The sequence below is a fragment of the Lissotriton helveticus genome, chromosome 2_1 (genome assembly GCF_964261635.1).
Source record: "Lissotriton helveticus chromosome 2_1, aLisHel1.1, whole genome shotgun sequence".
In the NCBI taxonomy this organism is placed as follows: domain Eukaryota; kingdom Metazoa; phylum Chordata; class Amphibia; order Caudata; family Salamandridae; genus Lissotriton; species Lissotriton helveticus.
The window spans coordinates 1,995,564,212-1,995,577,062 of record NC_136059.1 but is presented as its reverse complement, the minus strand read 5'-3'; the positions used below and the strand labels follow the sequence as shown (position 1 = coordinate 1,995,577,062).

The 12,851-nt window shown below is 48.6% G+C and overlaps 1 protein-coding gene across 1 annotated transcript in view; it reads left to right on the top strand.

The window, feature by feature from the left end:
- PLRG1 (pleiotropic regulator 1) overlaps positions 1-12,851 on the top strand; it is a 138,747-nt gene that overhangs the window by 111,848 nt on the left and 14,048 nt on the right. The window contains exon 14 of the mRNA XM_078676958.1: positions 6,621-6,814. Coding sequence (XP_078533084.1) covers positions 6,621-6,814 — 194 coding nt within the window. The remainder of the gene's footprint in view (positions 1-6,620; positions 6,815-12,851) is intronic.

Below are 12,851 nucleotides of genomic sequence, written 5' to 3'. Positions count from 1 at the left end.
ATGCCCAGGTGGTGACGTCAAGGAGTGATTCTTCCTCCCCAGGACTTCAGATAGTGCAAGTCACTCCTGATGCCTCACCAGTACCGTCTCCAGCCCCGCCAACTAATATCTCACCGAGATGGCTATGGGACATAAGAGAGTGGAAGATGCGCAGGACTAATCTGCCACCTTCAAGATCCAGATCGCCTATAATTGAGTCCGTGTACACTTCTGAAAGACACGAGCGTGCCGCTCCACGAAGGTCCCCATCTGTAAGAAGGCGATCACGTTCTCCTAGAAGACCGAGCCATAGATCTTCTTCATGGTCGTCAGACTCCAAAGCGGACTATTCTCCTACTCTTTCTTCCTGTCCTCCGAGTAGTATATCGCCCATTGATGATATTCTGACCATCAATGAGGTTCTCTGCTGAGGGGCTGCGAAAGTTCACATTAAAATGCCGGTCTCCACCACCAAGACATCTGTCATCTTTGAAACACTGCCCAAAGGTCTTCCTCTAGACCATTGCTTCCAATGGGTGCCTAGATTGCTGGAGCCTGCTCTGCAAAAATTCCTTAATCCAGCATTCGGTGGGGGCGGCCCCATCTCCTATCACTAAGAAATATAAGGCTCCAGAGAACAACTTCTTTTTTCTGAGGGCTGACCCTCCACCGGACTCTGTTATTGTTTCAGCGGCACGGAAGAATCAGACAGGGGCATCATCGTCTGCGGTACCCCCAGATAGAGACAGTAAGGCACTTCTGTCGGCAAGAGAATGTGCACGACCTCAGCCTCTTACATGGAGGTAGCCAGCACCTCGGCCTTGCTGGGTCGGTATGACAGTTCTTTGTGGGACTCTTTCACGCTTCACTGAGAAGCTCCCAAAAGAAGACAAGCACAATTTCCTGGAAATCCTGCATAAAGGTGGCTTGGTAGCCAATCAAGTTATCAGTGCAGCAGCTGATGCCTCTGATCTTACTGCCCATGGTTATGCTCATGGGATTTGTGCCCGTCGCTCTGCTTGGCTGAGATTGACGGGTCTGAAGCCAGAGGCACAACATCGCATTCTCATCTCCCCTTCAGTGGCACACCACTCTTCGGCTCTCATGCTGATGACGAAATGTCCAGAATGAAGACCAAACTGGATACTGTGAAGGCGGTTGGGCTCGAGAAGAGGAAGGACATCAAGGGACGCTACCGCCCTTGCTATCGGCAAAAATACCAACAGATGGTTCAAACCCCTCAGTGGTCCTCTCAGCGGTCCTCTCAGCAAAATCAAGGAAGATCACAATCCTACCAGCGTCGTCCTGGTAGAGGAAGATGAGGGAACTCCAGACAGTCCACACCTACTGCCAAGCAACAACAAAAGCAGTGAGAGCTTGCTTCCACTAACTCAGTTACCCACATCGGTGGGGGGGGGGGGAGAGAGTGTCAGTTTCTACCTGGAAGAGTGGACCAAGATCACACTAGACAAGTGGGTGCTGAATATTGTAAGGAATGGGTATACCATCGGGTTCAAGTCCCCTCCACCTTCCATTCCTCCTCAAAAGACTGTCATCCATCGCATAAATCTTCTGAGAGAAGAGGTGCCCTCTCTACTCCTAAATGAAGCCATCAAGGAGGTCTCATGGCATCAACGTCGGCAGGGGATCTACTCATGATATTTTTTGGTCCCAAAGAAAGGTCCAAACAAGAAGTTCAGGCCTATACTAGATCTCAGACGTCTCAACAAGTTCATTCTGAGAGAGAGGTTCAGAATGCTGGCATTTCATCAAATAATCACGCATCTACATCAAGGGGATTGGATGTGTTCCATAGATCTTCAAGATGCCTATTTCCTCATACCAATCTCTCAAAAGCATTGGAATTTTCTAAGGTTTTACATTCAATCAGACTACTTCCAGTTCACACTCCTGCACTTCGGTCTGAAGTTGGCTCCTCGCATAATCTCAAAGTGCATGGCAGTAGTAGCTGCTTTCTTGAGGAAAAAGCAAATCTTTGTCTACCCTTACCTAGACTGCTGGCCTCTCAAGAGTGCGTCGCCATCTCTTCTGCAGCAGCATCTCGTGTACTGCATTCAACTACTACATCGGCTCGGTCTACACGTAAATATCAAAAAATCCATCCTCAATCCAGCACAGAGGATACACTACCAAGGCGCAACTTTGGACACAGTCAACGCAAGAGCGTATCCTTCAGAGGAGAGACTATAATCCATTCTCCAACAGTGTCAAACTCTCCTGAAGATACCTCAGCCCACGGCCAGACAGATCTCATCTCTACTGGGTTCGATGGCCTCATGCATTTTTCTAGTTCCAAACGCCAGACTTCACATGAGACCTCTACAGCAGACTCTTGAGGATCAGTGGTCCCAAGTCTCCAATCCTTTTTCACCTGTCCAAGGTACCACACCGGAGGTTGCCATGTCATCCAGATCTGCTGACCAGGCGGGCGGCAAGGTATTCCACCCCAACCTGTCGTTCCTGAGGGTAGCAGCATGGCGCCTGAGTTCATCCAATATGGACATTTAAGCCTCTCTCAAGACTACATGCAGATCTTGAAGGAGGCAAGGAGACCTTCTAGGAGGAAGTCTTACACTTTTAAGTGGAATCGTTTTTATATGTGGTGTACTGCTAAAGGTCATGACCCTGTTTGAGGTCAGGAACAGGTACTGTAACCATAGTTACTGTATTTGGCCAAAGCAGAGTGGCAATACTATTCCATAGAGGTTCACCTGTCGGCGACAACAGCATATAGAAAGTCTCCTGCTCAGGCTTCGTTCTTTCGGATGCCAGTTGGTAAAGATTTCCTGGAGGGTCTCAAGAAGGTCTATCCTCCCATTAGGGCACCATCTCCTCCCTGGGAGCTGAATATAGTTGTCTCTAAACTAATGGGTAACCCATTCACAAAGCTTCCCTTCAGCATATTTCGTGGACGACTGCTTTTCTCGTGGCAATCACATCTGCTTGCAGGGTAAGCGAGGTACAAACCTTATGCTCTACAGAGCCTTATCTCGTTATTCACGCGAACAGCGTGGTGTTACGTAGTTAAAGGAGATCCTGATACTGGATATGAATCCCTAACATAAGTGGAGGAACTTTGCTCAAGGCTCTGGACCTTAACAGCCTTGAATAGACAGTTGTAGATAGGGTTGTGAGCAGGTGTTCCTCCTTTCCACGGTTATCTTTTTATCGAAAGGATAATTCCTTGCCTCAAATCAACACAAGAATCCAGGTAGGTTTTGAGTGACGAGTGATTATTTTTATTCACAACATTTTGTTGTTTCGGTTTCACTTGTTTTAAAATTTTTCATTAGGTAAAGTGTGAGGGAAAGTGAACAGCAGACACGTGTTTCGCCCTATGTGGCAGGTAGAGCCAGGGCTTTCTCAAGGCTAATCTTTACAATCCAACATCATAGAATCAGCGATTAGTCTGTGCATTTTCAGGTTTATAAAAGGATAATGTGTTTAACATCCAAATTTTGTCGGTAGTATAAGAAAAAGTCTGTCGTGGAGTCCTCGATTTACCCGAGGTCAGGTGTCCTACTCACTTCAATGGGAGAATGGTCCGGCTAGAAACAGGCTGCAAGCTGGGACAGGGGAACCAGTCCAGGGGAACCCACAGCGGGGTTAGACCCTTGAGATCCTCAGGCACACAGGGTCACCTTTGGTCCACCTCTCCTTGGGCTGTGTGGCTCGGGTGCAGTGGTGTATTTTGGGGTCGGATTGTTAGTTCAGGAGTCTCTGGCGGTTGGAGGGGCCTGCAGAAAGAGGATGCAGGCAGCGACGAAGTGCATTCTGGCCAAACCCAAGCGTGGGCTTAGCTCTTGTGGGTGTGGGAGCCCTGTTGGCACCATCACCTCCTTTGGAACATGGGCTCTGGAACACAGGTGCATGGGTGCATTGAGGCATCTGGTGACTGCAGACTCACGTATTTGCCTTGTTTTGACAGGAGGGCCGAACAGGACAGCTGGGCCACTCACAAAGTGTGTCTCACTATCCCTGAAGTCCCTCGACGTGCAGGTCGGTCTTCATCAGCGTTGGTTTCCGGTCTGGCCACAACTAGCCTTAGCTGCTGCAAGGGGACCTGTACCCCTGGGATGGGTACTGTGCGGCTCCAGTCGGTCCTGGCGTCCCCACACTTGGGACGAGGGTGGATCCAATCTGTAGGAGCACTACCATCTATTCCTAGGTGGCTGCTGCTTTGGTAGACTTCTTAGGCCGCAGGTCGGTGTACCGGGTCTTGCTTCTTTTAAGCCTGCTGCGACAGGGGAGTAGTTCCTCTACTCCAAGGGAGTTTCTTTGGCAGTTTGCGAAGCTCTGGTAGCCCTCTGGTTTCTGGAGGTCTGCACAGCGGCAGGACGAGTCCCTACGCACTGTATATGACCACTTCCTGTGGGAAGTGGGCATAACCCTGTCCTAGAATCCCTGAGTTTGCCATCATCAAGATGGCCTACTCTAAAAAGGCGTGTCCACTTCAGGTATTCCACCTTTGGGGTGGTACTAGCCAAGGGTGGGTACGCCTCCATAACTGTTTAATTTTTCTGCCTGTCCAGGTGCCAAAGGGCTCTAGACAAAGTGGGTTGGCTTCCTTTCCTGTGAGGGAAGACAGACTCCCATTTCAGAGGTGGTGGCTTATTTGAAATGCTAAACAGCAGGTCTTGGGATTTTTTTGGGGAATGCTAAACAGCAGGTCATCCTGTCAGGTGGGGGTGTGAACAGCCTTTTCCCGAGCACGCTTTGTTTCGGACCTCCTGAGAGCCAAGACCTTCACCCTTGGGATCAGAAACTCTTCTCTGGCGGCAGGCTGGCAAGAACCAGTCACTCAACACACCAGAGGCTGGTAGGTTTTCAGGGGCACCTGTAAGGTGCCCTCTGTGTGCATGAATTAACAAATCCAACACTGGCATCATTGTGGGTTCATCAATACAAGATGTTTTGTACCAAACATCCCTACTTTCAGTGAATCCATCATTTAACTGGGGAACTTGTTTTCACCAGTGTCCAGCATATGCTTTTTAAATGGCTTAACTGATCACTTGCAATAGCTAGTAATGGAACTAGACACCACAGGGGAAAACTGCTCATGCAGATATGTCCTCACATAAAATATAATGCACCCTGCCCTAATGCTCAAAGGCCTGCTGTAAGGGTGACTTACATATAGTAGATACAGTGACTTTGGCATGACACACGGGAGTGTGTTATGTTGTGTTTTCACTCATGGTTTGCACCATGTCATGCAGCCTGCCATAGCAGTCTATGTAGAACTGGTGTGTGGGTTTCTTGAGGTGGCATTAGATATGCTTCAGCCCTTGGGGATCCTCTTTAGTATCCATGCCTTTGGTACCTGGAGTACCATTTACTAGGTTTCAATCTGGACAAAACCAGGTGCTTGTATTCTTCAGATGAATTTTCTCATTCAGCCATTCAAGAAAAGGCCGCCCAGTGTCCAAACAAGGCGTGCTTGAAGGCTGTCTGCCTGTATCTCCTTCAGTGACAAGACATAGCGTCTGCTTCAGGGCTGAGTGAGAGGGCACTCGACCAGAAGCATGGCAACCACAGCTGCACTCTATACCGGAGTGTCTTTGCAGGACATTTGCCTTACAATTGTGGCAAAGCAGGCAAAACTTCACCTTTATATGGAGTTCCTTCCCTGACCACATGCCTCTCAGGGACAGTACATGCATGTGTGCGCCCCATCCTTGAAGGGACGTATCCCATTTCTCGTGATTACTCTGTTCGTTGAAGGATTGAATGGAAGACGTGCTCTAAGGAACTGGCCTTTTTTTGCAGTTACCCCCGAACACCCCCCCCACCCCCTCCCCCCCACCACCACCACCACCACTCACTTTTTGCCCCCTTTGTATGTACTAGATGCTGATTTCCGACTCAGTGCACTGAGGCCTTCTAACCAGATCTTAGTGCCAGTGCTCCTTCCCTAAAACAAGGTCTTGTCTAATTGTTCCACAATTGGCAATGGACTTTAGCAACCCTGTAAATCTCTGGAATTACTGCCTGGGTGGGAATGTTTCAGCAGACTCAACAGTGGGACAGGCAGCACTACGCATCCTTCAGTAAGGTAAGTCTGCTTCCCATCTTTTTTTAAATTGTATGCATTGCTTGCGATTCTGACTCAAGCATTTCAATATATGAAAGATCCAATGATGGATGAGATTTGAGTTGTGTAACTCTGGTTGTTCAGGATTGGCATCTTTTATATATTTACATGGACTCTCTCATTCCCAGTAAGAGGCTCACTGCTTCAAGCAGACTTGTATATGGTGGCCTCCGGGGGGAGTAGAAAGCTCAGTCCTTCCTCCTCATTCTCTGTAATTTAGGCAGTTTCAAATGAGGTTAATGTGCTACTAACCAAACACTGTTTGTAAAGCCTAGTCCCATTTTAACACTGTTTTCTGCTACCTAAAGTCACTGGGGATTCCCAATCTAACGATGGGGAATGATGGCTATAAAGATATAATCACTGTAGAACTGAAGTAACAAAAAATAACTAATTTCACACAAGGTAGAGAAAAAGAATTACTATAATGTAAATGGAAAAAAAAGTACATACAACAATCTGTTATCCTGCAGGCCATGCCCTTCTGTCCTAGTTTTTAACAAATATGTTTGAATTGTTTCAGCTGATAATGGCACAATGCATCTTTGGGATTGGAGAACAGGTTATAATTTTCAGAGAATTCATGCCGCAGTACAGCCAGGCTCGCTCGACAGTGAATCGGGAATATTTGCATGCACTTTTGACCAATCAGAAAGCCGGTTAATTACAGCAGAAGCGGACAAAACAATAAAGGTGTACAAGGAGGATGACACTGCGGTATGTATGATTTATATTCAGCTCACAGTGATTTCTTTTTAAGGAATATTGCATTCTGTTGTATTTCTGGTATGAGTAACTTGTATTTACTAAAGGCTTATTTGATAAATGTATTGTGTGGTGGTGCACGTCTTAGTGTTATAGCTGGTGATGCATGCTTTCAGTTAAAAGTAATGTGGCAGATCTGTACAAAAACAACTTTGCACCTCATTGAAATAACTATCAATGTAAAGGATTTTTCATTGTTATGGAGTTTGAAATCAAGCTTTTCTGAGGCAAAGGATGTAGCTAAGGTGTCATAATATGGAGGAAGGAAGCTTAGCTATCATGATTTATTCTTTTTACTTCTTTCCCCATTGAAAGACCTCTCCTGTAGTCAATCACATGGGAAGCACAGTTTTCATAAAATAATAAGTATTGGGGGCGTGGCCAACCAACATGGCCGCACGGACGTAATACAGCGCGGCTTCGCTCCGAGCACCGGAGATATGACCGGCACAGCGCCCGAAAAGTGATTCAAACCGCACAAACTGACAGCGTAAGATGTGCGACACCGGAAGGGCCTTGAAACTCCCGCTCGTCATCGCCTGTTGCCCCGGTGGACCGATTGACCCGCGCCGCGGAGCAGCACCCAAGATGGCGGCTGCAGAGTCAGAAGGAACGCGAGCACGCCACAGAGCACATTGTCTCTACACCCGGGCACAGAAGAGAATAACAGCAGTGCAGAGACATGCTTCAAAACTGGCGCGTCCGGCCGGGTACCCCCAACGCGAAGATGAACACATAAGACTCACTGGCACGACGGCACTCGGGTGGAAGGCCTGCATTGCACAGATGAAGGTTATGGGATAGCCTGGGGTCCCCTCAAGAAAAACTACTTTAGTGGTGCAAGATCCCTAGCCTGGGTCCTGCTAATGGTGCCTGACCTCAATATGGCACCCAACAAGCCTCCATATTAACAAGCGATAATACATGGAACTACTGAACAGAGAGAACTAGAGCCACGGTGTGAAACCCGAGAGAGTCGAACCATAGCTAAAATCGGCAACTGCAAAGAAAGGCGAACCGCAGCTGTGGGAGAGGATCCGACCCTGATGTAAGCAGCCAGGGTCGAACACCAGGTGCCCTGGGGCGAGGGCCCTATTGATTCCCATGCGAAGCCCCGTAGCACGCTGGTAGGCCCCTTGTTAGACCAGAGTTAAAATGAGCAGAGGGCTGCTCCGTGCGGACTGAGGACCAAATCCCCGTGCCTCCTAAGAAGGCTCAAGGCAATAGAGTCTCCAACTACTTCGCCCCAGCGGATGTCCCGGTGAAAAAAGAGAGCGACGGGGGGCGCAATGGCTCTCACTCCAGAAGACTTAATGGCGTCGCTGAGAGACTTTAAGAAAGAGCTACGGGAGGATATTAAGACCCACTTGAGCACCTCGTTCAATGCATTAAGAACAGGGATGACCACAAGATTGGTGGCACTGCAAGCTGACGTGGTCTCGGTGGGATTTCGCACAGTTGATCTTGAAACTAAATGCCGAGAACTAGAGGTGCAAATGTCGCCCTTGGAAGAAAGATCTGCCAACTTGCACAGCCAACTTCGTGCCCCCATCCTCAAATGCGAGGTCCTTGAGAACTGCTCTCGTAGAGATGACAAAAGGGTGAGGAGGGAAATGAAGGACCCGATTTAGTAGCATTCGTGGTGGGGCTCTTCTCCACGCTCCTGGGTGATGGCAGTCCAGAGATCCAGCTGGAATGGGTCCACAGTGTTAGCCCACGACTGCAGGGAGACAACATGCGACCTAGAGTCATTCAAAAAGCTAGTAGCAGCGACAAGGTAACTTTTCAGGGCTCTTCGTGCTCTTTTTTCCAAGACATGGCCCAAGCAACACTGGCCCGAAGACAGCAATTCCTCCCGGGCACAGATGCTCTAAGGGAACGCCAAACGAAATACAGATGGATGTACTCCTTTGGCATAGCCTTTCTGTTCAACAACAAACCATTCCACTTTACGGAACAAGAAGAGGCGGTGGAGCTGCTTGGTCTTAAGAACACTTCACCGAGACAAGCAATGACTTCAAACAACGACATTGTAAATCAGCCGACGGAACAATGCTCACTTGGGCCATGGCAGACACCCAGAAGAGGTAGCACAAAGACAAAGGGCTGATAATTACGGTACCACTGGCCGCCTAACGCGAGACTCGAGATGATCGCAGGGTGCTCCCCATGGTTATCTTTGAATTTGACAAGGTAAAGCAAGGTGTGGGAGGATTTTTTCGGGGGGACTCTTCATGCACCCGAACGCTGTGAACTCAAGAATGTGCCAACAAGGACCTTGGGTCCCACAAATAGACGGGTGATGATGATGATACTCTCTCTATATTGATGGCAGAGGCTTACTAGAGGCCCTGTGCCCCATAGGGTATACCAATGGGGCTCTGGAAGCAGAAATGGGCTCATCCCCAGAGCTTATGTTTGTGAGGTTCCTTTATTATCATGGGAGCCTCTCCGCTCCAACGTATTGTTTATTCTTGAAGTTAATGTTTATCACGTGGTATCTTATGGTGTCATTTTCACGCTTCATCTGGAAGGAGGGAGGAGGGACGGGGGAGGGGCGGCTGAGACTGGCCATTGGCTGGCTCTCCTGAGCAGATACAATGGGTATTACATGTGGAATGACGGTTAACTATATGTCTTGGAATGTGAGGGGCCTAAACTCCCCCCAGTAAGAGGCAACGCCTGTGGAAATTTCTGTGAGATAATCATATTGGGATAGTGGCTCTACAAGAAACTCACCTGAAAAAAGGCGACTATCTGCATCTGAAACACAAAATGTATCCCTTAATTTTTCACTCCTCAACTACCACAAAACAGAATGGGGCCGCACTTCTCTTCCACACCTCGGTTCACTTTCATCCCCATGACACTAGGACTGACAGGGCAGGGAGGTTTGTTATGGTCAGGGGTGATCTGAGGGGACAACCATGCACCATAGCTACAGTAACAAAATAGGTCCACTACTGGCACGCCAGCTTAGAGCAAAGCAGGAAAAAGAATACATTAAACAAATAATGGATGACTTCACATACAGTAGCGAAAGTGGAAATATGAATGCCTTCAGGGATTTTTAGAGCTCACTTTACACTGCGGACACCCTAATAGAAGAAGACTAAATTAATTACTTAGGCCCCCTAGAACTGCCGCTGGTTTCTCCTGCCACGTCTGAACTGGGGTGGCAGAGTGGGCTAAAGAACGGTGATGGATTAAACCCAGATCTTTTGACTGGGTGTGAGTGTTTGATTGGTTCAGATGCTCCGTCCATCACCACCCCCTTTTGTACCACTTTGTTCGCCATAAGTTGGCAGGGTATGCTCAGACGTGAGTCCCTTGCTCACTTTGCCACTGGATTCAAGCAAGCCTGGCTGATGACGGCTGAAAGGCCAGAAACCGGTCCTAGGATGCTTGTTTCCGGTCCAGGGAAGGCATGGCTTGGCAGGTCGGGCTGGACTGTTCCCATGAGGCACAGGGTCAGACTGATTTGCATATGGCCATGTCTGAACTGGGGTGGCAGAGTGGGCTAAAGAACGGTGATGGATTAAACCCAGATATTTTGACTGGGTGGGAGTGTTTTATTGGTTCAGATTCTCCGTCCATCACCACCCCCTTTTGTACCCCAACATTGAACTCAGCAAACCGATCTCTATTGAGGCGGTCCAAAAAGCGATAGACGCCCTTAAACTTCAGAAAGCCCGAGGGCCTGAAGGGCTGAACGCCCTCTTTTTTCGAACATTTGCACCTGAATTAATCTCCCACTTGGCAAACCTCTTTAACTAAGTAATCTCAATGTGTCTGTTTTCTTCCACCATGGGGGAGGATTTAATTACTATAATACCCAAAGCGGGGAAAGATCCCCAGCGGTGCGCCATATACCGGGCCATAGCCCTCTTAAACCTAGACCCCATGCTTTACTCCAAAATATTGGCTAGCTGCCTGGAAAACATACTACCTGCACTAATCCATCCCGGTCAATCGGGCTTCATCAAAGGGCGGCAGACTCATTATAATATTCGCAGGACACTTCACTTAAATGAGCAAGTAACAAAAAAACACATCCTGGCGGCTCTTCTTTCCTTGGACGCGGGGAAGGCCTTCGACTTAGCTGATTAGTCTTTATTATACCTCACTCTGCGTCAATTCGCATTTAATGACTCCTTTATAGGTATGGTGCAGGCCAACTATCATGCTCCCAGATCCCGAATCCTGAAGAACAGGGAAAGCTCGGACTCTTTCGAGCTCTCTCGAGGGACGAGACAGGGCTGTCTCCTCTCCCCTATTCTCTTTGGCCTCTGCATCGAGATGTTGGCAGCGAGAATATGGGCTGACCCCAACATTTGGGCGATCAGGTTTGGTCAGTAGTGTGTTTTCCCTTAACACCCTGTGGGGTCATAATTGGCATTGTGTGTTGTGGTGCGCAGGGACACTGTCCCGGGTGGCTTGCCCTGGGATAACGAAGGGCTGGTGTGTCCGTAGCGCTCTGCCCGTCTATGGTGCGCCTTTGGCCACCCACATTCGCCTGGGCTCCCTCCCAGCTCCAAATCTGTGCCTAGTAAGGGCCATATATACACCTTGTGCTACTGCACACAGGCTGCCTGCCACTTCTGGACCCTGCGGAGCCTACTGTAACCCAGCATGCAGGGGGATCAGGATCACTACCAGGAGGAGGACCCACTGAGCTACCTCCCCTGGGATGATGATTTTTACCAGGCGGTGGACGATTCTATCTACAGGGCTGTAGATCAGGCCATGGGGCTGGCCCCTCCAGATTTCAGTGGCTATTACAAAGCTGCCCAACTCCGGTTTCTGGCTTGATTGTCCCTCAGGGAGTCTGAAAAACACTGTCTCTCTATGGATCGGCAAATAACGGGCAGAACCATATAGGATCTTGCTTGGAAATGGAAGCAAGACAGACTGCCTAACGTATATCTCAGCGCCACCACCCTTCTGGTATGGGACAGTGTCACCAAGACACTGCCCTTGACATCCTTTCCCTTCCCCTACACTCCCATCCATTTTAATCCGGCCCTCCCTCTGCTCTCACAGAGGGTCCCTTTGACACATGGAGAGAAAGTGGCCGCCTTATGTTATCTGACCTTTTTAAGAGGGGAGAAAAGCTTACTTTTGCCGAATGCACTGCCCTCTTCAAATTGCTGCCCACAGAAAAATATTGTTACCTACAGCTAAAACATTGGGTGCAACAACCCCAGGTGCATTTGGCCACGACCAGGGACCTGCTCCCTATTGAAAAATGTATGCAATCAGGCACTATGACGAATTGTTGCACATCATTCCTTTATTCCCTTTTGTTAACATTGGGGCCACACTTAACCTCGCGGCACTGAAGATTTTGGGACGCCCTACTGCCCTCCCCCTTGAAAAACATACAGTGGACTTCCCTGCACAAAGACATCACTAAATATAATTGCTCCCTGTTTTTAAGAGATGCTCACTATAAAACTATGTAGGAATGGTATCTACACCCCTAGAAACTGCACAAGATTTTCCATAACACCTCAGATAAATGTTGGCGTGGCTGTGGGATGTTGGGAGACTGTCATATTTGGTGGGATTGCCCCTCTATTCAACCCTTCTGGAAATAAATATTCTCCCAAATTAAAACTTTCCTAGGATACCTAATTCCAGACACCCCGGAACACACACTCCTGGGGGTGAGGGACCTAAGTCTGAAGTGCCAACCCCAAGGGGTTCGATCCATCATGTGGCTGTGCTTGGAGGCGGCCAAGATGGCATAGCTGCAGCATGGAAAAAACTAGAAACCTCTTCCCTTACCCAGTGACATGCTCGACTGTGGTGGGCATTAGCCCTTGAGTGAATGACTGATAATATTGAGGACTCACGGAGGGGCTTTGATTATGTATGGAATACCCTGGTGAGTTACCTATCGGAGGGTTTATCCTGTTTTCAGGCGGGCCTAAATTACGAGCCCTCCATCTCTTTCAGATTTAGTGACTCGGGCTTCCCTTTTGCC